The sequence below is a fragment of the Canis lupus genome, chromosome 37 (genome assembly GCF_011100685.1).
Source record: "Canis lupus familiaris isolate Mischka breed German Shepherd chromosome 37, alternate assembly UU_Cfam_GSD_1.0, whole genome shotgun sequence".
NCBI classification, from domain to species: Eukaryota; Metazoa; Chordata; class Mammalia; order Carnivora; family Canidae; genus Canis; species Canis lupus.
Window position 1 is genome coordinate 11,283,320 of NC_049258.1, and position 26,645 is coordinate 11,309,964.

At 35.1% G+C, this 26,645-nt stretch overlaps 1 protein-coding gene across 1 annotated transcript in view; it reads left to right on the forward strand.

Moving 5' to 3' along the window:
* Nucleotides 1-26,645, forward strand: part of BMPR2 (bone morphogenetic protein receptor type 2) — a 197,819-nt gene that overhangs the window by 82,457 nt on the left and 88,717 nt on the right. The window contains exons 2-3 of the mRNA XM_038585397.1: nt 24,322-24,492; nt 25,577-25,747. Coding sequence (XP_038441325.1) covers nt 24,322-24,492; nt 25,577-25,747 — 342 coding nt within the window. The remainder of the gene's footprint in view (nt 1-24,321; nt 24,493-25,576; nt 25,748-26,645) is intronic.

Below are 26,645 nucleotides of genomic sequence, written 5' to 3' on the forward strand. Positions count from 1 at the left end.
TAAGATTCATCTGTATTGATACCAGTATCAGTAGTTTATTCCTTTTACTCAGTAATATTGTGTGGATCTATTACATTTTGTTGGTCCATTCATCAATTTTTGGACTTGGATTGCTTCCATTTTGGGGACTATTATAAATAAAGCTACTATTGTAATAGTTTTTGCATTGACATACGTTTTCACTTTCCTGGAATGCCCTACCTTTTGTTCATTTGAAAAAATGATTCTAGTAATACTTCTTGTCCTTGGCAAAAAATAGGGGAAGGAAACCCATCAATCATTTACTTATTCAGTAAACATATATTGAATGCTAGGCATAATGCCATGTGCTAAAGACACAGTGGCGTATAAGAATTCAGATCTTGCTGTCACGAAGTTTATAATTTGGTGAATTAAGCCAGGCACATTACTAGTAAGTGTGAAGATTTTATGGAGAATGGAATACTATAGAGCATATAATATGGATTCCCCTATCACTGGTCTGGGGTGATTAGGGAAAGATTTCTTTGAAGAAGAAAAGTTAAGATGAATAGGAGTTAAGTAAATGACACATTCTGGGTAGAGGGAATAGAATTCATGAAGACTCTCTGGTAAGAAAGAATGGTAGTACTCTGTAGCTTCTGTTGGGATGAAGGTTGAAGGATTTGCAGTTGCTAGTTCATGCAGGTCCTTATCACCATCTTAAGGATTCTGGAAATGAAAATCAAAGAAAGAAATAACATGGTCCAGTGGTGGATCTCAGCTCAGTTTATACTGTGGTCATATTTTTTGAGTAAGTACTTCATAGTTTCTTCATTTCCAAAATTCTACCTTTCATCTTTAATTCTATTGATTACTTTTAATCATAAATTTTAATAAGGAATGTTATTCTAACTTTTGGTAAAGAATACTATCAGGAAGATGAGCAGAACATTGGAATAAGACTGAGATCACTCCTTATTTTCTTATTTATTTCTGATAAAGTAAAATCTAAATACCAAGATACTAGTGGAATACTAATGTTTTAAACTTCCATTTATCTAAGAAAATGCTATTTGCAGGAAATAAATTTGGCAAGAGACTTGATATATAATGCTTAGTTACAGTCTGATAACCTTTTGTAATCTTGTAACATGTTAAGACACTAAGAACTCTTATAGTACTTTCTCTGATGCTAGGAAAATGAAATCTTTTTGGAGGAGCAGGGTTTTCATAACAGTTTATAATTGTATTTTAAAAGAAAAAAGTGAGTTTAATCTCAAGCTATTTTTGTTTATATGTAGTGCCTGGTATATTTATATAAACTACTAGAGCTGCACTATCTAATATGTGCTATCTAATATAGCTACTAAGCTATATTAGTCAACTTGAGCTGTCATAACAAAATACCCTAGATTGAATGGCTTAAACAACAGGAATTTATTTCTCACAGTTCTGGAGGCTGGGAAGTCCAAGGTGCTGGCTCTTTCAGTTCCCAAGTAAGCACTTTCTTCCTGCTTTGCAGATGGCTACCTTCTGGCTATGTTCTCACATGGTGGAGAGGGATGGGGGAGAGACAGGAAGCAAGCTGTCTGGTTTCTCCTATAAAGGCACAAATCCCATCATGAAGGTCTTACCCCCATGGTTTCAACTACACCTAATTGCCTCCCACAGGCTCCATCTCTGAATACAATCACATTGGAGGTTAAGGCTTCAACATGAATTTTGAGGAGACATAGTCCATAGCAGTGTCTGTTTAAGTTTGTATTTAAATTAATTGAAGTTAATGGGCACCTGGTTGGCTTAGTCAGGTAAGCATCCGTTTCTTGATTTTGACTCAGGTCATGATCTCAGAGTGGTGAGATCAAGCCCCGTGTCAAGCTCCCTGCTCAGTGCAGATTCTGCTTGTCCCTCTCCCTCTGCTCTTCCCCCTTGCTCACTTTCTCTCTCTCTCTCAGATAAATAAATGAATAAAATCTTTGGAAAAAATTAATTGAGGTTAAGCAATAAAAAAATTCAGTTCCTAGTTGCATTAGCCGTATTTCAAGTGCTTAATAGCCATATATAGCCAGTGGCGACTTTACTGGACAATACAGATTATAGAATATTTCTGTCATTGCAGAAAATTATATTGGATAGGGAGTGTTTAGAAGCCTTTCAAGATGGTTATGGAGCATAAGAAACACGTTAGTCCTGTTTTGGGTAAGAGGCAAAACTCTGATTGCTTCTAACTTGGAGTCTGCTATTCTCAGTGAACACCTATATAATGAACTCTTTTAAAAAGTAGAGTTTTTTCGGGGCACCTGAGTGGTTCACTGGTTGAGCATCTGCCTTTGGCTCAGATTGTGATCCTAAGGGTCCTGGGATCGAATCCCTATCAGACTTCCATCAGGGAGCCTGCTTCTCCTTCTGCCTATGTCTCTGCCTCTCTCTGTATGTCTCTCATGAATAAATAAATAAAATCTTAAAAAAAAAAGAGTTTTTCATTTGTGTGCAATGATTGGTTTCATTTTAAAGTTTTTTTTTTTTTAAAACACCCTACTGGTTGCTGTGTTATCATCATACTGTATGCTTTTGTGTAATTTTTACTTTAGTTTTGCAAATTGTTTCAGATCTTATCAGAAAGATTATTTCTATATGTATATGGCACTTTCAAAGCTCTTTCACTTGTCTCTGCATGTCATGGTGAACCTGAATTTGGAGATGGCATATAGTGCAGGTAACTTTATATGGCGCTGTCTCCTAGAAGGTGCAGAGTAGCATGAACTCTTCTTTCTAATAAAAATAAATGTATGAGTTGATTTGCATTCTTCCTTTCTTCTTCCCCTCCCTTCCTTCCTTCCTTTCTGTCTTTATTTTTTTAAGTGCCATACATACCAATTTGTTAATTTTAGAGGGGATATACCTTTCTAGTAATCTTATGCCAGTGTCTGCCAAATTGCCCCTGTTTTCAAAATAGATTTATCATTTGTCTATTTGTCTACAATAGTATTATTAGCACCTGATCCAAAATAATGAATGACATTTTAAAGTTTTTATTTATTCATTTATTTAAGTAACCGCATGGGACTCAAACTCATGACCCTGAGATCAAGAGTTGCATGCTCTTCCAACCAAGCCAGTCAGGTGCCCCAAAAATAATGAATGAGATTAAACTTTATGTTGTAAGATTTTGAGCTAGAACAATAGTTTATGTGTGTTTGGGTTTTGTATACTGTGGTAGTCCCATCCAGTTCAGCTATATTGCTTCAGATAATGAAGGGGTTTTTGTTCATTGCTACATTCCCAGTATCTGACACAATTTTTGTCACTGTGAAGGTACTCTGTAATTATTCATTGAACAAATTTTGAACCAACGATAATTGTCTCATAAATACTTTACAATCTCATACAGCATCTAGCATAGTACTGTGTATGTATTGGCCTCTGAGTCGTTCTTGTTTATTAATGTATGCTCCCTATATGTATTGTACTAATACATCTATTTCAAGATTTTTTATAAATAGAGATCTGAAAAAAAAAATAGAGATCTGATTTTAGAATAGCAGAGAATATTTGAAAAAATTAGCCATTCTTATAAATCATCAAATAATAAAATTCTTTAATAAGGTCTCATGTAATAGATCTTGATGTTGGCTCTGTTCTAGGAAGCTGTATTAGTATAACTCATTTACATAGATATGAGTTAACAATTTCTCAAGATAATCATGTTTCTGGTGATTTCTTCAGCAATATTTATAATTATTTTTTAGAATAAAAAGGAAAGAAAAATAATAAAATAACATATCAGTTTATTTTTTAGAAAGCTATGGCTTCATTTTTAAAAAGATATATTTATTTAAGAGAGAAAGAATGGAGGGAGGGGCAGAGGAAGAGAATCTCAAGACTCCCTGCCGAGCTTGGAGCCCAACTCTGAAGATCCATGAGGTCACCACCTGAGCCAAAACCAAGAGTCAAACATTTAACTGACTGAAATACCCAGGTGCCCCATGGTTTCATATTTTTAAAAAATTACTACAGATAAGTCATTGAGATCTTTGCTAATTTGCCTCTGTACAACTTTCATTTTCCCCTCAGTAGCAAACAATAGAATGAGACACTTTTACTCAAAGAAGAACAACAAAAAAACATAGTAACAAAGGGGTGCCTGACTGGCTCAGTCAGTAAAGCATGAAAATCTAAGTCTCAGGGTTGTGAGTTCAAGCCCTACATTGGGCATGGAGTCTACTTAAAAAAAAAGTAGGTTACAAAGTTTCATTTTTTAAAGTAAGTGATTGGACATCTTCAGTTGAAATGACGTGATAACACATGGCCAGTTCTGTATAATGATACTTTTTAAAAAAAATATTTTATTTTTTTTATTCATGAGAGACACACACAGAGAGAGAGAGAGAGAGAGAGAGAGAGAGAGAGAGAGGGGCACAGACACAGGCAGAGGGAGAAGCAGGCTCCATGCAGGTAGCCCAACGTGGGACTTGATTCTGGGTCTCCAGGATCATGCCCCTGGGCTGAAGGCGGCACTAAACCACCGAGCCACCCGGGCTGCCCAGATGATACTTTTTTGCTGAAAGCATTCATTTAGCACATGTATAAAATTGATTTTTTAAAAATTTGAATGCTTCATTTTCTTGTTTTCTTTGTCAGTGCCCTGTGTTAGAATTTGGCTCTGCCCTCTTGTTTCAAACTCTCCTATTACTCTTTCTATATCTCTAAGTTTAACAGATATTCAAAATAGATGCCAGTCAAGACATAATCATTTCTTTCATCTTCACTTTTATCTTTATTTTAAAAAGTTGCCTTTGTTTTACTTGATGTGTATTTTTTATATTCTTTAAACCAGTTTTCTTATTTATTTTGTTATTCAGTTTGTATCTGCCTGTAAGTAAACTGTTATTTATAACTACAACTTTCATGTCTGCCAAATCTCTCCAGTGTATAAATTGGTTATCACTAAGTTCTAAAAAGCTTTTATAGAGTTAGTTTGAAAAAGCTGTTTTCTATAATTGTGTACAATTTCTGGAGTTTTACATTAATTGGCCTAGCTTGTGTGCTATATCTCAAAGATGGAAAAAGTGTAGGCTGTTTTCAAAATGTTAAACTGAGAAAGTAAGATGTCCTTTGCCAAAAATAAGGTTATTTTCATACTGTCTCTGTTAGAATCCTTGCTTTTTTTTTTCTTTAAACATTTCCCTTTAAGTGAACTCTCTTCCTTTGCTTTGTAAAGTTCTAGTTTTTTTGGTACTTGTTTATCAAACTTTTTGTCAGCTACCACCTGGCTATTCACATCCAGAATGTTCACAGTCCTTTTAGCCACCTTTAGTTATTTGGCAAACATTATTTATTCAATAGAATTTTACTTAGTTCTGTTAAATAAAAATAATGAAAGCTTCTTATGAGAAATGAAACAATATTTAGGATTCTTAAGAGGTTGATTCTGCATTTGAAAATTATATGAAATTAAACAATGCCACAGTGTTTAAATTGTTTGGTATTAGATACCCATGCTATTAAGAAAAGGAAAACCACAAGAGTACTTTTACTTTCTCCTGCCTGCCTTCCTTTCCTTCCTTCCGTTCTCTTTTTCTCTCTTTTTTTAAAGTAGGCTCCGTGCCCAAAATGGGGCTTGAATTTACAACCCTGAGGTCAAGAGTCACATACTCTACTGACCGAGCCAGGCAGGGCCCCAAGAGTATTTTTAAACAGGGAGGAAGAACATCCTTGTACTTATATCTTGACAGATGTAATTAAAAATTCAGTAAACTTTGATGAATCTCATAAGCAATAATGTTTAATTAAAAAAAAAGTTTCAGGATTCTTTGTACTATACCTTACTGACTAAGCCAGCCAGGTGCCCCAATTTCATGCAGATTTTAAAGATAGATTTATTTATTTATTTATTTATTTATTTATTTATTTATTTATTTATGAGAGAGAGAAAATACTACACACACACACACACGTTAGCAGGGGGAAGATCAGAGGGAGAGGGAGAGGGACAAGTGGACTCTGCTCTAAGCTGAAACCAAGAGTCCGACGCTCAACTGACTGAGCCATTCAGGTACCCCTCATATAGATTTTAAGAACACCCTCAAGGGGCACTTGGCTGGCTCAGTTTGTAGAGTATGAGACTCTTGATCTTGGGGTTGTAAATTCAAGTTCGAGTCCCACTTTGTGTGTAGAGATATAAAAATAAAATCTTTAATAAAATAAAATTCATGAAAACCCTTTTAAATAATGCCAAATACAGAATTTCCTATTCTGAAAGAAGACCATACTTTTTACATTGAAAGGATTCACTGAGTATTAATAAATATGTAATAAAAAGAGAACGGTACTTAGATACATGTTAATGAATTGGTTAGATTAAAAAGAAAAAAGAAGAAAAACAAACCTATAATAAGCATTTATAATTAGTCCACCATTCCCAGGCTGGTGAAAAGGAACTAAAATCAAGCTTCACCTCTGGAAAGCTGATGCTTATTATGAGTTGTGCTAACAGTTTTGACACAAAAATGATGATTCTAGGATAAAGGGGAGGCAAGAATATGTGAATTTTAAACCAGAAGCAGTAGTTCATTTGACAAAATAAGAATTGATTTGATTCAGTTGACTGCCTAATGGTAAAGAAAATTTTAAATCACATGTTTTTTACACTGTTAGTTATTTGACAACCATATATACATAATTGAATAAATTATGCATATTATTTTTTCCCTATTTCCTTAAAGGTAAGGAATCATATAATAAATTTACCTTAGTACCTCCCTACTGTGGGGATAGGTGGCATTTTATTTTATTATTTTATTATTTTAAAGATTTATTTATTTATGATAGACCTAGAGAGAGAGAGAGAGAGAGAGAGAGAGAGAGAGAGAGAGAGGGGCAGAGACACAGGCAGAGGGAGAAGCAGGCTCCGTGCAGGGAGCCCGACATAGGACTCGATTCTGGGACTGTAGGATCACGACCTGAGCCAAAGGCAGATGCTCAACTGCTGAGCGCCACCCAGGCGTCTCAAATCATTATCTTTTTGATGGAGGGTCTTGCCTTGGTGTTGATGGCTGCTGGATCAGGGTGGTAGTTGCTGAAGGTTGGAATGACTATCGCAATTTCTTAAAATAAGACAACAATGAAGTTTGCCTCATCAGTTGACTTCCTTTCAAGGACAGTTTCCATTTAACACATGTACTGTTTGATAGCATTTTTTTTTTTTAAAGATTTTATTTATTTATTCATGATAGTCACAGAGAGAGAGAGAGAGAGAGAGAGAGAGGCAGAGACACAGGCAGAGGGAGAAGCAGGCTCCATGCACCGGGAGCCCGACGTGGGATCCGATCCCGGGTCTCCAGGATCGCGCCCTGGGCCAAAGGCAGGCGCCAAACCGCTGCGCCACCCAGGGATCCCTGTTTGATAGCATTTTAATCCACATGAGAACTCTTTAAAAAATGGAATCTGCCATCTCAAACCCTGCCCCACCTTTATCAGCTAAGTTTATATAGTGTTCTAAATCTTTTGTTGTCATTTCAATACTCTACACGAGTGTCTTCATCAGGAGCAGATCTATCTTAAGAAACCACTTTCTTTTTTCATCTGTAAGAAGCAACTCCTCATCTGGGCAAGTTTTATCATGTGAATGCAGCTGTTTAATCATGTCTTCAGACTCTATTTCTATTTCTAGTTCTTTTGCATTTTTCAACACATTTGCAGTTATGTACTCCATTGATGACTTGAAGTACTCAAAGTTGTCCATGAGAGTTGGAATCAACATCTTCCAAACCCTTGTTCATTTTGATATTTTGACCTCTTCTATGAATCATGAATGTTCTTAATAGCATCTAGAATGGTGAATACTTTCCAGAACTTTGCCCAGATCTATGAAAGGAATCACTGTTTATGGTGGCTATAGCCATACAAAATGTATTTCTTAAATAATAAGACTTGAAAGTCAAAATGACTCCTAGATTCATGGGCTACAGAATGGATTATGCCTTAGGCGGCAACCTCAATCTCTGTTCATTTCCATCAGAAGTCTTGGGTGACCAGGTTTATTGTCAATGAGCAGTAATATTTGGGATGGATTTTTTTCTGAGCAGTAGGTCTCAACAGTGGGCTTAATATATTCGGTAAACCATGTTGTAAACAAATGTGCTGTCATACAGATTTGTTATTCCTTTTATAGAGTTAAAGCAGAATAGATTTAGCATAATTCTTAGGGGCTATAGGATTTTTGGTTTGGTCAATGAGTATTGGCCTAACCTTTGTTACCAGCTGCATTAGTTTCTAACAAGAGAGTCAATCTGTGCTTTGAAGCTTTGAAGCTTTGAAGCTTTGAAGCCAGGCATTGACTTCTCTCTAGCTATGAGAGTCCTAGATGGCATCTTTTTCCTATATAAGGCTGTTTTGAAAATTGAAAACCCGTTGTTTGGTATAACCACTTTCATTAATTATTTTGACTAGATCTTCTGGATAACTTGATGCAGCTTCTACATCAGTACTTGCTGCTTCATCTTACACTTTTATGTTATAGAGATGGTTTCTTAAACGTCATGAGCCAACCTCTGCTAGTTTCCTGCTTTTCTTTTGTATTGTCCTCACCTCTTTCACTCTTCATGGAACAGAAGAGAGTTAGGTCCCTGCTCTGCATTAAGCTTTGACTTAAGGGTAAGCTGTGACTGGAACTTTCTCCATATTAACAGTAAGGGTGCTTGACTTTCTTATCATTCATGTGTTCACTGGAGTAGTACTTTTAATTTCCTTCAAGAACTTTTCCTTTACATTCACAACTTGGCTAACTGGCAGAAGAGGCATAGGTATCTAGGCTCTGAGCACACTTTCCTCATTAAGCTTAACCATTTCTAGCTTTTGAGTGAAAGAGAAGTATGTGATTCTTCTTTTCACTTGATCACATAGAGACCATTGTAGGGTTATTAATTGGCCTAATTTTAACATTGTTGTGTTACAGAGAATAGGGAGGCCCAAGGAGAGGGAGAGAGATGGTGGAACTGCTGGTCGTTGGAGCAATCAGAACACACACAACATTTGTCAATTAAATTCAAACTTCTGTCTTATATGGTTGCAGTTTGCGGCAACTCAAAACAATTATAAATAGTAAAAGCAAGGATCACTGTTCAAAGTTTACCATAATGATCATAACAATAATAAAAAAGTTTGAAATACTGCAAGAATTACCAAAATGTGATACACAGACATAAAATGAACAAATGCAGTTGGCAGAATGGTGCTGATAGATTTGCTTGACACAGGGTTGCTACAAACCTTCAATTGGTCAAAAACCCAGTATCTGGGAAGAACAGTGAAACAAGGTATGTCTGTATTACTTCCACACATTTTCAACAGACTCTTCTGGACAAGTGGTCCTGCCTAAATTAGGAACTGCTGTTTCGCAGTTTACTGATTTGTACTCACGATATTAACCAACATGTACCAATCAAAATGCAAAATGTCTAAATCTTTTTAATAATGTAAATTATTACAGTAATTCCATCTTTCACCTAATTTTTCATCATGCCTCTTCATTACTCCCTATATATTTTTTTTGAAAAAGAGACTTTATTTAATAGAGTAGTTTTTTAGGTTCACTACAAAATTGAGTGGAAAGTACAGAGAGTTCTCATATAGCCCCTGTCCAGATGTGCTGCCTCCACTATCAAAATCAAGTTGAGGACATTTCCCTCTATTCCTAGTTGGCTGAGAGTTTTCATCATGAATGAGTATTGGATTTTTTCAAGTGCTTTTCCTGCATCTATTGATTTGATCATGTGATTTTTCTTCTTAGCCTGTTAATGTGATAGATAAATAGATTTTCAGATATTGACCCAGCCTGGCCCACTTGGAATACATCATCCTGTACCATTTTTTTACCCAAATGCTCAACTATAGGTAGGCCTTGTGATTTTTTTTTTTTGTCTTTACAATTCTATGTTCAAAGCTCCTTTAAAGGATTCTATTTGTATGCATTAGGTTTTTTAAAAGATTCATTCATTCATTCATTCATTTGAGAGAGAGGGAGAGAGCACAGTGAACATGAGCGGGGGGGGGGCGCGGGGGGGGGCAGAGGTCTCCCTGTTGAATAGGGAATCTGACTTTGGGCTGGATCCTAGGATCCTGGGATCATGAGCTGAGTTGAAGGCAGATGTTTAAGCCACCCACGTGACCCTAAACATGTTTTTTTGTTTGTTTTGACCCAAACGTGTTTTAACTTAAATTTCTTCACATATAAAATGAAGAGATTGAACTATTAAAACTAAACTTCTTCTTGTTTATTTCTATGACTCATGACTAGAATATTTAAGCTATTATTACCAAAAAGCCCACCATTAAAAATTTTTATTGTGAAATATTTCAAACATACATTCAGAGACAGATATTGAAGACCAAGATTTAGCAAGTAGTACATCTTGTCATATTTGCACTTGATTTGCTTTAAAAATGTATGTGTGCATGTATTAGGTTAGTTAAAGCTTCATTCTGTAATTATATTTCTTTTCATCCTTTCCAAAACTGATCACTGTCCTGAAGTTGGTATGAATCATTTTTTAAAAATTATACCTACAGTTTTAGTACATAACGTATGCATCCATAAACAACCTACATTATTTTGGGTTATTTTACTTCATCTAAATGATATCATACTGCATAATGTTTTCAAAAACATTTTTTTGAAAAGTTACATGGAGATGGAGTGCTTGAGTAGCTCAGTTGGTTAAACGTCTGACTCTTGGTTTCAGCTCAGGTCATGATCTTAGGGTCCTGAGATCGAGCCTTGAATCAGGCTCCGTGCTCAGAGACGAATTTGCTTGAGGATTCTCTCCCTCTTCCTGTACCCCTGCCCTGCTCATACTCACTATACACTCTCTCTCTAAAACAATTAAATAAATCTTTAAGAAAATTACATGGAGGGTAAGATTAATATTCCCATATTTGGGAACTAATTGAATTACACAAATATCCTTCTATTGTCAAATTAGGATATTAAATTTTTGGGGGGTACAGATTAAGACACTGAAGCAAGTAGGGAAATTGGGATATGAATTCTGGTTCACCCAACTCTGAACCCCCCATGTCTCATTACATACTAGGCTGCTTACATTCCTTTCTTGATGATGCCAGGATTGAATGACTACTGCAACTTCTCACTTAGGTATTTGGCTTAATTTTGGGTATTGTTCAAAACAATAAAGAATAGTGGTCTCTTTTTCAACATCAAAAAATTTTGTAACATCCACTTTTCAGAATCTTTAGATTTAGAAAATATGTAATGATAAACTTTGGAAGGATACCTAAATAATTTAGTTAAGAATAGTGGTTTCCTGAGGTAGGAAGAAGGTAACAGTAAAATAGGCAAATGGAAACAAAGGCATGAGTGAAGCTTTTCACTGTATATCTTTATATTTCTATATTTTAAACCATGTGTAAAGCATTGCCTGCTCAAAAAAGGCTTTAGAGAGAAAAAAGATATGTAATCACAGAATTTACGCATACTTTAAAATGGGATTTATTACTCATAATGGCTCCTAGTATATTTGCAAATCAGTAATGCCTATATCTGTGGACAACACATTCATTCAGTTCACAGATGATGCTTGATAAACAAGTGTACCTGCTGCAGACCCCATGGAACAATTCTGGAGTACCCACTGGTTGAAATCTAGTGGTTTAGTAACTGTGTTTCTGGGCCCATCTAGAGCCAAACTTACTTAATGATTCTTAACATTTACTAAATTTGACCTTACATGATATGATGAAAAGCAGTTTACTGAGAAATGAATTGTGACCATAATTTTATCAAAATAACAAAATAATTGAAGGGTAATTTTTCCAGTTAGTATTTTATGGTGCAACAGCAAGGCTGTTTTGAAAACATGTGTTTCTTTGGGCATTTTACCGTTTTTATACTTAAATGCTTTGTTAGGTATGTAAATTGATCCTTGAAAATACTTTTTAACCAAATATCCTTCAAAACATTGCTGTAGGTAGAGTATTATCATTAAAATGTAAGAAGAAAAAGCCCTTTTGGGATGCCTGGGTGGCTCAGCAGTTGAGTGTCTGTCTTTGGCTCAGGGCATGATCCCGGAGTCCCAGGATCGAGTCCCACATCGGGCTCCCTGCCATGGAGCCTGCTTCTCCTTCCACCTGTGCCTCTGCTTCTCTCTCTGTCTCCTCTCTGTGTATTCTCATGAATAAATAATAAAATTAAAAAAATAAAAATAAAAATCTAGGGCAGCCCCAGTGGCTCAGTGGTTTAGCGCTGCCTTCGGCCCTGGGCTGGTTCCTGGGGATCTGAGATTGAGTCCTGAATTGGGCTCCCTACATGGAACCTGTTTCTCCCTCTACCTGTATCTCGGCCTCTCTCTCTCTCTCTCTCTCTCTCTCTGTGTCTCTCATGAATAAATAAACAAAAAATCTTAAAAAAAAATAAAAATCTAAATTCACCTGAAACTAATAATACACTATATGTTAACTAACTGGAATTAATTAATTTATAAAAGATTTTATTTATTTATTCATGAGAGGCAGAAAGAGAGGGGGAGAGAGAGAGAGAGAGACAGAGAGAGACAGAGACAGAGACACAGGCAGAGGGAGAAGCAGACTCCATGCGGGGAGCCTGATGTAGGACTTGATCCCAGGACTCCAGGATCACGCCCTGAGCCAAAGGCAGATGTTCAACCGCTGAGCCACCCAGGCATCCCAACTAACTGGAGTTTAAATAAAAACTTGAAACTACAAAAAAATTAAGTAAAATTATGAAATAATAAAAAGAAATCTAATTTTTTCTAGTAAGTTAGCCAAATAGCTGTTTAGAAGACATTCTAGAATCAGAGAAACATTGGTTTGAATCTTTTTTTTTTTTTAAGATTTTATTTATTCATGAGAGACACAGAGAAACGGAGACATAGGCCGAAGCAAAAACAGACTTCCTGCGGGGAGCCCGATGCAGGACTCAATCTCAGGACCTTGGGATCACAACCTGAGCCGAAGGCAGACCCTCAACCACTGAGCCACCTAGGTGCCCTGATTTGAATCTTTACCCTGATACATATCAGCTGGGTGATTTGGGATAACTTCCTTATCCTTAGTATCCTTCTTTGTAGAATTGAAATGATAATCTATCAAGATTATTGGGAGGATTACCAAGATCTCAACTATAATTTCGATTTAACAGTTAAATGTATGTTTTTTTCTCTCAAGATAATGGATGTATATTATAATTTAAGGAGGTTAGTTTGTTTTTTAGGATGAAATTTTTGGTAATGCTGCAAGGAGAATTCTGCTTAGCTAGCTTTATATTTTGAAATGCAATGTGGAAGTACTATCAAGTTAGAATTGATTTTGACATTCTAGATTTATCATTGGCTAGATTTTATTTTATTTTATTATTTTATTTTATTTTATTTTATTATTATGTTTTACCTTGCCTTGCTAATATTTAGGCAGGAATTGATTGAAAATGGTTGATGGGGCACCTGGGTGGCTCAGTTGGTTAAGCACCTGCCTTCGCCTCAGGTCATGATCCTAGGGTCATGGGATTGAGCCCCAGGTAGGGCTCCCTGCTCAGGGGGAAGCTTACTTCTCCCTTTCCTTCTGCCTGCCCCCCCCCCCCCCACTTGTGTTTTCTCTCTGAAATAAATAAAATCTTTTTATTTTTTATTTTTTATTTTTATTTTTATTTTTTTAAAGATTTTATTTATTTATTCATGATAGTCACAGAGAGAGAGAGAGAGAGAGAGGCAGAGACACAGGCAGAGGGAGAGGCAGGCCTCATGCAGGGAGCCCGACGTGGGATTCGATCCTGGGTCTCCAGGATCACGCCCTGGGCCAAAGGCAGGCGCTAAACCACTGCACCACCCAGGGATCCCAATAAAATCTTTTTAAAAAAGAGAAAGTGGTAGACAGATTTTCATTGTTTCATTATAACTGTTCCTATTAATCCTGGCTAGAGAGGCAGATGAATAAAAATGGCAGTTCTTCTTCCATTGGAAATAAAGCACTTGTACATTTTAATAGCTAATGAGGGCAGAATTGGTTGAACATAAGCTAGAGACTGGCATTTATTGTGCTATTCTTACCAACTTCTGATATAGCCATAGAAGTTTTTAAGTTTGGGATAAATGCTTCATGACATTGACTTCCTTTATGGCCACTGTCTTAGAAATATACTCAGTATCACTATCTAAGAAGCATTAAATATGAGCCAGCTAATTTTTAGAACTAAATTTCATTTGAGTTGAAGGGAACACATGAAAAACCTTTTTTTGACATAAAAGAAATGAATGGATAGATATAAACACAATGCAGGATCAGGTGTTCCATTCATTAGATTTACTTTGTAGACATGACTTTGAAGAGTGAACCTGGTTTATGTTAAGAATGTTTTATAGTAGATTTTTCTGTGCTCCAGGTTTTATTTTTGTGATACTTAGGGCTTGTATAATGGAATTGAGTATTTGTAAGATTGCATCTCTCTGAGGAAATTGGTGTACCGAATATTTGTGGTTACAAGAAAAAGATTAATGCGTGGAGGAGATTAAAGAGACGAATGGAGGGGATCCCTGGGTGGCGCAGCGGTTTGGAGCCTGCCTTTGTCCCAGGGCGCGATCCTGGAGACCCGGGATCGAATCCCATGTCGGGCTCCTGGTGCATGGAGCCTGCTTCTCCCTCTGCCCGTGTCTCTGCCTCTCTCTCTCTCTGTGACTATCATAAATTAAAAAAAAAAAAAAAAAAAAAGACAAATGGAGTGTGAGAAGGATAACGTATATGGGTTGATGTTTTGGTCTGTAAGTATCACTGAATATTACAAAATTAAAGATGTTTTAAGATGCATGTAATTCTGCAGTAAGTGAATGGAACAAGCACTTAGTATTGATTGCATTTGATTTTTTTCTCCCATAAATTATGGGTAAACTAATAAAAATTATCCCAAGTATAAAATCGAATTTTCTCATATGAACTATTTATAGTTAATTCTTTGACATGCTATAAATTAATAAATATTCTACCATCAAAAGATTAGACCATTCAGTCACCTTTTGGATATGATTTGATAGGTGTGGCCACAAGAACTGTCACCCTTCTCTCATATTCTTCTGTGGCTGGCCACAAAAATCCTCACTCACCCTTCTCTCACATCCTTAAAAATCATCCATATTCATTTACTTTGTTCCTGAATTGTCTTCAGCAGAAATTTCTTTTTGAGACAAAGCATTGTATTTTTCAGAAGTCCACCTGTAAAAAAATTAATAAACTTTATTTTTGAGAGCAGTCTTAAGTACACAACAAAATGAAGTAGCAAATAGAGTTCCCATATATCCCCATCCCTACACAAGCAGAGCTGCCCCCCCATTGATATTTGCACCTGTGTGATAACATTTGTTAAAACTGATGAACCTACAGATAACCATCATCATTTGGAGTCCACAGTTTCCTCATAGGTTCATTTTTGGTATTGTATATTCTATGGACAAATATATAATGACATTATCCACCATCATGGTATCATATAGAAGAATTGTATTGCCCTAAAAGTCCTCTGCTCTGCTCATTCGTCCCTCCCTTCCCCCCAACTCCTAGCAATCACAGCAAAATTCACTTTTTACTGTCTCCATAGTTTTGCCTTTTCCTTTTTTTTTTTTTTTTTTTTTTTTTAAAGATTTTACTTCTTCATGAGAGACACAGAGAGAGAGAATGAGAGAGAGGCAGAGACATAGGCAGAGAGAGAAGCAGGCTGCATGCAGGGAGCCTGATGTGGGACTCGATCCTGGGACACCAGGACCATGCCCTGGGCCAAAGTCAGATGCTTAACCGCTGAGCCATCCAGGGATCCCCCTAGTTTTGCCTTTTCCAAAATGTCATGTAAGTTGGAATCATATAGTTTGTAGCCTTTTCAGATTGGCTTCTTTCACTTTCAGGCTTTCTCCATGTCGTTTATCCATTCTTCAGGTGAGAGGCATTTGGGTTATACATAGTTTTGGGTGACTACAAGTAAAGTCACCATAAGGATTTAGATAAAAGGTTTTGTGTCAACATAAATTTTTATTACATTTAGGTCAATACCTAGGAGTGGGGTTACTGAGTAAAATGTTAAGTTAAACAGACATAAGTTTTCCACAGTGGCTATACCATTTTGCATTTTCATCAGAATTGTTTTTCCACCTGTGTCAGCATCCTTGGCCACCTGTGTCAGCATCCTTGGCAGTACTTGGTATTGTCAAGAGTTTACTGTTTATTTTTAACTTTTAGTTATTTTAATAGATGTGCAGTACTATTTTATGTAGTTTTAATTTGCAAATTTAAATTGAATTCACATTTTTCATGTGAAAACCTATTTGTCAAATGTGTGTTTATTTTTAATGCAGAGGAAAGCAAATAGAGATAAAGATGGATGGATCAGTCTTGTCCTTGGCAAGCTTCTAGGAAAACCTGGCCAGCAGAAGTTTCTACATTAAAGGGCCCTGGGTGTCCAGGGAAAGAGGGCATACTTTGCCTATTTGACCTTATTACAAAGGACTAGGCTTTGTTTAAACAACAACAAAACCACCCCACAACTGGAGTCTCTCATTTCAGATATTTAATGCCATAATTAGCTGGTATTTATTTTGCCACATTTTACTTTGTTTATAGTAAGGAATACTGCTTGATGGCTCTTTAAACCAAGATTTAAAAAAAAAAAAAAACTAAACCAAGATTTTATAGTACAAGTCAGTTTCTGCCAATACTAGAAGTACTTGAATGTTTTGTAAGCTTTTAATGAACAAATGTATATGATGGGGCATAATGTATGTGTTCTGTCTTAATGTCAAGTTCCTTTTTGTAGACACCATACTTTATCTTTCTAGAATATTATTTTTGTTTTACTTTTTTAAAAAAGATTTTTATTTATTTATTCATGAGAGAGACACACACACACACACAGAGGCAGAGACACAGGCAGAGGGAGAAGCAGGCTCCATGCAGGGAGCCGGACGTGGGACTCAATCACAGGTCTCCAGGATCACAACCCGGACCAAAGGTGGCGCCAAACTGCTGAGCCACCCCGGGCTGCCCTCTTGTTTTACTTTTAATAAACAAGACTCCTATTAAAACCTTTACACAAATGTGTATAGTAGTTTTATTTCTGATAGCCAAAAACTGAAAACTACTCAAATGACCTTTCTAAAGGGTGGAAAGTTAGATAGTGGTACATCCATACCATCCATGGAATAATATTCTATAAAAAGTAATGAACTGTTGATACATGGAACAACTAGGATGAACTTCAAGGACAAATTGCTCAGTTAAAAAAGCCAGCCTCAAAAGGATATGTATAGCATTATTCTATTTATATAACAGTTGAGAATTAGCATAATTACCAAACTGGAGAACAGATTAGTGATTACTATATTTTAGGAAGGGAGACAAACGGATGGTAATTATAAATGGTTAACATGAGGGAGTCTTGTGATAGTACAGTTGAATATTTTAATTTTGTTTTTTTTTTTGAATATTTTAATTTTGATAGAATGTAACAGAATTGCATAGATTTGCAGTCACATACACAGATTATTACATGTATAACCGATCAGATCTGAATAAGCTCTATGAATTGTCCTAATGTCAGTATCTTGACTTTTGTATTGTGAGGTGATTGTGTGGAATGTTTGCACTGCAAACATTGAGAGAGGCATTAGACTTCACCCTACATTTCTTTCCAACTATCTATGAATCTATAATGATTTCAAAATAAAAATTTTTCAACCTAAAAATAATTAATAAATGCAAATATTCTTGTTTTTGAAATGTGTAAGTAATACAAGGATAAGTTTTCATGAAAATTCAAATAATGTAAGACTATTTAGTAAAAAGGAAAAGGGCAAATAGTTAATATTTTCAGAGTAGCAGTTTTTTTCTTTCTCTTTTCCCCTCATAAACATAAATAAGTATAATGATGTTGCTGATTTATATCTGTAATGATAATTAACTGATGCAGACATGATAAAACTATGCCATATCTTTAACCCCTACTTTCTTAGTAGTGTTGTATCATAGAGTGGCAAATTCAAGAGAGCTGAGTATTTCAGACATACTATATCTGTTCCTGGAAATTAAATGCTGCATTGGATTAGCAAATGCTGATGCAGGAACCATATGTAAACAGAAAATGATGACTTTATTCTCAGTAATTTGGATGTATATGTGGGGGAAAATAACAATATTGCTTTTACATTCATAGTATTTTTACAGCTTCATTTATTGTAGAATGGTAGAAGAACTAGATGAGTATTGCCTAGATTTTGTAACCTTTGAATGAGAATATGATACTGAGTACAAGATACATTGATATGAAAACTGTCCTTAATACTACAGGGGGTTTGTGCCATACAGAATGAGTTAAGTAAACCTGATCTTGTTACAGGAACACATTAACTTAGCCTCCAGCTTGGTGTGAGAGATATGTATGTTAACAGATAAAATATAATTCTAAAGTAGGTAAGAATAAAGAGCTTTGGTAGTAAGTTTGCAGAGTTCACTAAAGAGTAGGAAAAATGACATTGAGACTTTACACATATTGGAAACTTATGTATTAAGGTCAAAAAAGGCCTTACCATGTTAGTGGGAACCAAGAATGGAGGAGTGGGATCAATGGCAAGAGGTTGAGTGGATCCCAGGGCTGACTTACTCATGAAGCATAGGGTAGGGTATAGGGCCCACAGTATTTCTGGAGGCCGTTGATAATTTCTTTCAAAATCAAAAGGAAAAAATAAACTTTTAGATTGAAGAAAATGTCTTAACATCTAATATTAATATATTTTCTTTATACAATGCAGTTACAAAATATAATTTTAAATATTTTATTAATAGAGGAAGAGGCCCATGAAAAAAAATAGTTCCTAGTGCCTACAAAAGTGATCATGCAGCTCTGTTGGTTCTTGATTATTAAAGATCTCACATATTAACTGAAGAGTTTGGATTTAATTCTATTTTTTTAAACTTTATTTAAATCCAATTAATTAACATACAATGTATTATTGGTTTCAGAGGTAGAGGTCAGTGATTCACCAGTGCTCGTTACATCATGTACCCTCCCTAATGTCCATCACCCAGTTACCCTATACCCCCACAACCCCCTCCAGTGACCCTCAGTTTTTTCCCTATGATTAAGAGTCTCTTATGATGTATCTCCCTCTTTGATTTCATCTTATTTTTTCCTCTCTTTCCCTATGATCTCTGTTTTTGTTTCTTAATTTTTCACATATAAGTGAGATCATATGAGAATTGTTTTTCTCTGATTAACTTATTTCATGGAGTATAATACCTTCTACTTCCATCCACATCGTTGCAAATGGCAAGATTTCTTTTCTGTTTTTGAAAGCTGAGTAGTATTCCATTCCGCATCTTCTTTATCCATTCATCTGTCAATGGACATCTGGACTCTTTCCATACTCTGGCTTTTGTGGATATTGCTGCTATAAATAAGGGGTGCAGGTGCCCCTTCGGATCACTATGTTTGTATCTTTGGGGTAAATACCCAGTAGTGCAATTGCTGGGTCGTAGTGTAGCTCTATCTTCAACTTTTTGAGGAACCTCCATACTGTTTTCCAGAGTGGCTGTACCAGCCTGCATTCCCACCAACAGTGTACAAGGGTTCCTCCGCATCCTCACCAACATCTGTCATTTCCTGACTTGTTAGTTTTAGCCATTCTGACTGGTTTGAGGTGGTATCTCATTGTGGTTTTGATGTGTATTTCCCTGATGCTCAGTGATATTGAACATTTTTTCATGTGTCTGTTGGCCATTTCTATGTCTTCTTTGGAGAAATGTCTGTCATATCTTCTGCACATTTCCAGATTGGATTATTTGTTCTTTGGGTGTTGAGTTTGAGAAGTTCTTTATAGATTTTGGACAGTAACCCTTTATCTGGCGTGTCACTTGCAAATATCTTCTCCCATTCTGTCGGTTGTCTTTTGGTTTTATCAGCTGTTTCCTCTGCTGTGCAAAAGCTTTTTATCTTGATGAAGTAGTTCATTTTTGCTTTTGTTTTCCTTGCCTTTGGAGACATGTCTAGTAAGAAGTTGCTGCAGCCGAGGTCACAGAGGTTGCTGCCTGTGTTCTCCTCTATGATTTTGATGGATTCCTGTCTCACATTTAGGTCTTTCTGGATTTAATTCTAGAACATTAGAGACAGATTTTAAGCATAAAGATAAGTTCTATCTTTTATGAAGATACTTCTGTCAGCAGTTTGTATGAGACTATTTACAGTTTAATGTAGTTACATTAAATCAAAATTGTTGTAGTGCTTATTATAACCAAATATCACCTGTTTAAAATGAGGAGAGCCATTTAAAAAAATACTTTATTTATTTGAGACAGAGGGAGAATGCATGAGCTGAGGACAAGGAGAGGCAGAGGGAGAGAAGTCGACCTTCCACTGAGTGAGGAGCCTGTCAGGGCTTAATCTCACAACCCTGAGATCATGACCTTAGCCAAAATCAAGAGTCAGATGCTTAACCAACTGAGCGACCCAGGTGCCCCAAAGAGAACAATTTTTTTTTAAAGATTTTATTTATCCATTCATGAGAGACAAAGACAGAGGCAGAGACACAGGCAGAGGGAGAAGCAGGCTCCATGCAGGGAGCGCAACGTGGAACGCAATCCCAGGTCTCCAGGATCCACCTTGGGCTGAAGGCGGCACTAAACTGCTGAGCCACCCAGGCTGCCCCAAGGAGAACAATTTTTTTGAAGACCCATGTCTAATTACTGTACTGGTTAAGGATGTCCCTTAAAAAACATTGACTTGGGGATCCCTGGGTGGCTCAGCGGTTTAGCGCCTGCCTTTGGCCCAGGGCTTGATCCTGGAGTCCTGGGATCGAGTCCTGCATCGGGCTTCCTGCATGGAGCCTCCTTTTCCCTCTGCCTCTGTCTCTGCCTCCCCTTCCCCTGTCTATCATGAATAAATAAATAAAATCTTTAAAAAGAAAAAAAAAGACATTGACTATAATGACCATACTTGACTGATCAAAATTTGTCTAGCTGTTGACAAATTTAGAACATCTACACATAAATGATCAAGTCTATATATGTGATCTGTGGCAATATAATACTAGGATGTACTATTTCTCTTTGAAATCTTTACTTCATCCCTATTTTTCTATATTATTTATGAAGAATTCCTAGCTTTATACAGAAATATTGTTGATACTGATCTCAAGAAATAGCATTTTAAAAAAGATTTATTTATACATCTTTTTATTTTTTAAATTTAAATTCAATTAATTAACATATAATGTATTATTAGTTTCAGGGGTAGAGGTCAGTGATACATCAGTCTTATATAATACTCAGTGCTTACATCATATGTCCTCCTTAATGTCCATCACCCAGATATTTCATCCCCCCTACCCCTCTCCCGTCCAGCAACCCTCAGTTTCAACAAATAGCGTTTTAAAAGCTACAAATACTGTTTTATAAAATGGATTTTTCTTCATGTTGACCAAGGTAGTTTAGTTAGAATTCTTGCTAGTATACCTTTATATTTTATAAAAATTCCTAAATCATAATATAAAAGAGTTACTCTTAAAATAGCAAATTATAATTGGTCTATACTAATGCCATCGTCATGAAATAATTCCTTAAAAGTAGACTGATGAAATAAATTATTTAGTAAAAACTCAGAGATATTAAAGATATGATTAACTTCCCTCTAATTTATAACTTTATTGTTTTGACATTCGATTCAGCTTAGTTGGTAGGGGTGGGGCATGAAAGAGAGAGACTACGAGAGTTGGATTTGTTTTTTGTCTTTCTATAAGGAGAATTTTAGGTTTCAATCATCAAATTATTTAATAATGGCACTAAAAAATTTACACATATTCAGGCCTTTAGCCATATTAGGCCTTTGTAATTGTAAAGGAAATCTAAGAAGAGCAAAAAATTTTCTTTTAACATCTTTTTTTTTTTTTTTACGAAGGTATATCTTTTCTTTTTATTTTTAAAGTAAATAGGCAATTTTATTTGTGATTTCTCTACTTCCAGGTACAGTTAAATCTGTTAATGAACTCAATATTCAATACAAAATTCTAGTAAAAATATTTGATAATAGAGGGAGAGGAGAGGAAAAAATAGGATATCTTGGTTATGGAAAACTAGAGTTATTGAGTTCATAAATTCTGACCTTTGTGACAATCAAGACAAAAATGGAAATAGATTGAATTGTGTAACTTCAGTGTGTGGTAGTAGGTAAGGAGCACTTAACCTGAATCAAAAAAGATAGGGGGGAGGGGTCCCACCTAATTGGCTCGTTTAGAAGAACATGCAACTTTTGATCCTCAGGGTTATGAGTTTGAGCCCCATATTGGGTGTTGAGATTACTAAAAAAAAAAAAAAAATTAAAAAAAATTTTGAAATGGGATGGGACCGGAAAAAGGAATTATGCCTTAATGATATGCATTTTATATCTGTATTACAGAGTTTTTGGTTGTAGTTTGAATCAGTTAAGTATGAATCTTGGTGTTGTATCTGCTTTATATGTAGAAATATATTTGGTTTTAATCTTTATATTCATTTGGTAAAGTTTGCAGTTAGGATAATCTAAGGAAATACTGTGTACACAATATTAAATGTATAAGATAAATAAATATAATTAAACTTGTCATTAAATGAATTTGAATATGTGGCTACATATTGCAGAAAAATGGTTGAATCGTAATTAGGTGATATCCTAGAATTAGTTTTATAAATAGGCTGTACTATATTTTTTGGCTATTTAGTTGATATAAGTACAAAACTGCCTGAAATGGTTTTAAATGTGGAAATCAAGTTGCATTTATTTTTTTAGAATTACTCTCTGTGATTACTGAATTCAGTAATTACTGTCCATCTCCAAGCAGACCATGTAAGATGCGTGAAGGGTGGAACTCTATATTATCTACTTGTGAATGTCCTATTTGCCTAGCCCAAAACATTGAAGGTGCTTTCTCTTGTAATAAATATGACAGGTGTATGTGTCTAAATGGATTTGGGCATATAGTTCTTGGCTCTTGCATTTCTTCTCCAGGGTTTGGTCCTTAATTTTTTAGGTTCAGAAACATTATTTTCATACATCATCTCCAGTGCTAAGGATAAGATACATATCCAAAATGAAGAAATAAATCAGAAGCCCATGAGGAATATATCTATTGGCCACCTGTATTAGACTGTTATTCTAGCTAGTCAAACATTAGTAAAGTCAACTTCAAGAAACCAAATAAAGATCAGTTGTTGCTTTTGATAACAAATAAAATTTCTTTAGTATTCTCAGCAGTGTTGATAAATATTTGTTAGCTGATAAATATGTGGCAAATATTCTATTGAAATTAGGTAAATCAAAAAAAAAAAAGAAATTAGGTAAATCAGGTTTTGTATATGGAAAAAGAGCATTGAAAGTACATTGGTTGTCCCTTCAGCATAAAGTGTGATTGAGCATTTCTGTTTCTGGTTTTTATATTGATATTTTTAATAATAGAAAGTAATTTTCTTTTTGCCCACTAATATTCTTAGTTTTTTAAAAATATTTTATGTATTTATTCATGAGAGACACAGAGAGATAGAGAGGCAGAGACATAGGCAGAGGGAGAAGCAGGCTCCATGCAGGGAGTCCGATGTGGGACTTGATCCCAGGACTCCAAGATCTCGCCCTGAGCTGAAGGCAGATGCTTAACCATTGAGCCACCCAGGGGTTCCAATGTTCTTAGTTTTTAAAATAAATTTACTAAGGTATACTTTATATACCATGAAATTCACTCATTTTAGGTGACCAATTATTTTTTTTTTTATAAATGTACAGAGTTGTGCAGCCATTACCACAATCTAATTTTAGAACGTTTCCATCTGCCCAAAAAGAAACCATGTACCCACTGGTAGTTACTCTCATCTTCTTTAGTTTACTATGCCCAATGATGTATGTTTATCTTTCTGCACCTGGCTATAAAATATGATAAAAATTAATACTGGAAATTTTCTAAAATTATTTAGCCCTCTAGGATTGTTAATTTGTTTGAAGTTTTGATAATTTAGAGCATAGAATTTTAAAATTATGTTTCTTTATTCAGATGCCTAAATTATTTAATAGGAGAGTAGTGAGAATAATTTGTGTAAGGAGGGATTGCTTTTGGGAAATCAGTTTTCAAGTTTGTTTCTTGTTTGGAGGTGACAAATTAATTAATGAGCAGAAAGAAATTATTGAATAAATATAAAATTACACATGTATTCAAGCCTTGTTAGAGATTTAGTAGGAAAATTTACAGTGCCTTTCAAAAAGACTAAGATTTTATTTAATAATGTTTTGCTAATAACATTATCATAAAATTAAATTTGTCATTCTTTTATTTATTTTAGCTTCTCAGAACCAAGAACGTCTATGTGCATTTAAAGATCCATATCAACAAGACCTTGGGATAGGTGAGAGTCGAATCTCTCATGAAAATGGAACGATATTATGCTCAAAAGGTAGCACTTGCTATGGCCTTTGGGAGAAATCAAAAGGGGATATAAATCTCGTAAAGCAAGGCAAGTAACACTTTTCTTACCTGAAATAACTTGGTGTTTCATATACTTGAAGTTTATCTAAAAAGGGCCTGGATGTAGATTAAAACCTTTTCCAGGAAAACAATAGGTTTTAAAATATATATCCATGTATATACTCATATTAGGCCCAAATTTGTAAAGGGTAATAGGTTTTTAGCTTATTTTAATAACATTTTTCTTATTACATTGTTAATAATATGTCCTCATTATTCAAAGTTTAGAAACTAGAGAACTGTAAGAATTTTATACTCTTAAAAACTCTTACATATTAATTTATTCCCTGCAAGTATATTTTTAATGGATCTCTATTTTTATATGTATGTGTACTTATTTTTCAAAATTTAGGATGATTCTGTATGTATAAACAATTTCATACCCAATTTTTCTTATCTTATATTGTGAATATTTTCCTATGTCTTTAAATATACTTTGAAAACATTTTTCATCTCTGTACAATATTTCATTATATACACGTATACATGCAATTTACGTACACATTACTCTTTTGTTGAACATTATATTATGTTCTGGTTTACTAAAAAGCAAAATGCTTCAGTGACATTTTGAACATAGATCTTTGATTGTATCTGATTATTTCCTTGGAATAGATTGCTCAAGGTAGAATTATTAGATTATAAAGCATGAATATTTTAAAGGTTCTTTATGAAATCTTTATGAAATTAGAAAGTATTTCTAGAAATACTATACATTTACATTCTCTCTATGGAAGTGTTACCAAAATCTTATTATGATTGTATATTATTTTATTAAGCCTAGAACAACTTAATAGATACAGACAAAAAGGAAATCGTACTATTGCTTTAATAATAACTCTTAGATTAATGATGAGGTTAAGCATTTATTGGTGGCTTTTCTCCCCATGAAATGCTTGTTAGTACTGTCATTTTTTTGTTATTTAAAAGATGTGTGTTTCCTATTCTTTTGCAGGAGTAGTTTATAACTTATGTGTATTATGGACTTTGTCACATTGATTGCAGTTATTTCTTAGCCTGTTTTAATTTTGCTTATTAACCCCTAACTTGTTTACATTAATATCAATTTATAGGATGTTGGTCTCACATTGGAGATCCTCAGGAGTGTCACTATGAAGAATGTGTAGTGACTACTACTCCTCCCTCAATTCAGAATGGAACATACCGTTTCTGCTGCTGTAGCACAGACTTGTGTAATGTCAACTTTACTGAGAATTTTCCACCTCCAGACACAACGCCACTCAGTAAGTAGTTTAAATAACTTACTTTTCCTTGTTCATTCTTTTCTCTAAAGATGTGCAAATTTTAAAAATATATAAAAACATTAGGTTTGGCAGAACAAAAGGCAGAATTCAAACATCATCAGACTATATCTAGCTAACACCTAAAATCCAAATGAGGTACACAAGGATTTCCAAGATATCACTTGAGTACCAAATAAGTTTGATGATACTTTCTAATCCCTCTGAAGCTATACTTCCAACAGTACAAAAATATGTATGCATAGTGGTGCCTGGCTGGTTCGTTGATAGAGCATGCAACTCTTGATCACAGGGTCATGAGTTCAAGCCCCACATTGAACATAGAGCTAAATCTAAAAAAACCCCACATATGCAGAGGGTTATCCATTGCAGTATAATTTGTAACTGCAAAATATTGGATACTCTCTTAAGTATTCAGGAATAGATTAGTTAAAATATACTATGGTATATACATGTAATGGAGTACTGACTATATAAGAAAAAATGAGTAAGATCTCAATGAATTGGTATGTAGTAATTTCTAGAGATAATATTAGGTGAATAAAAAGCATATATATTGTGCCATCTTTTATGTAAGACAGAAAGCTTATCTTTACAAAAAGAAACAAAGGATAAACCAGAAAATAATGAAGTTGGTTATTTACAAGGGATAGGGAGAATGGAGTGGAAAGTATACATAAAGGAGTGAAAGAACTGGGACGTCTGCGTGGCTCAGCAGTTGAGGATCTGCTGTTGGCTCAGGGCATGATCCTGGGGTCCTGGGATTGATTCCCATATCAGGCTCCTCACAGGGAGCCTGCTTCTCCCTCTGCTATGTCTCCACCTCTCTCTGTGTCTCTCATGAATAAATAAAATCTTAAAAAAAAAAAAGGAATGAAAG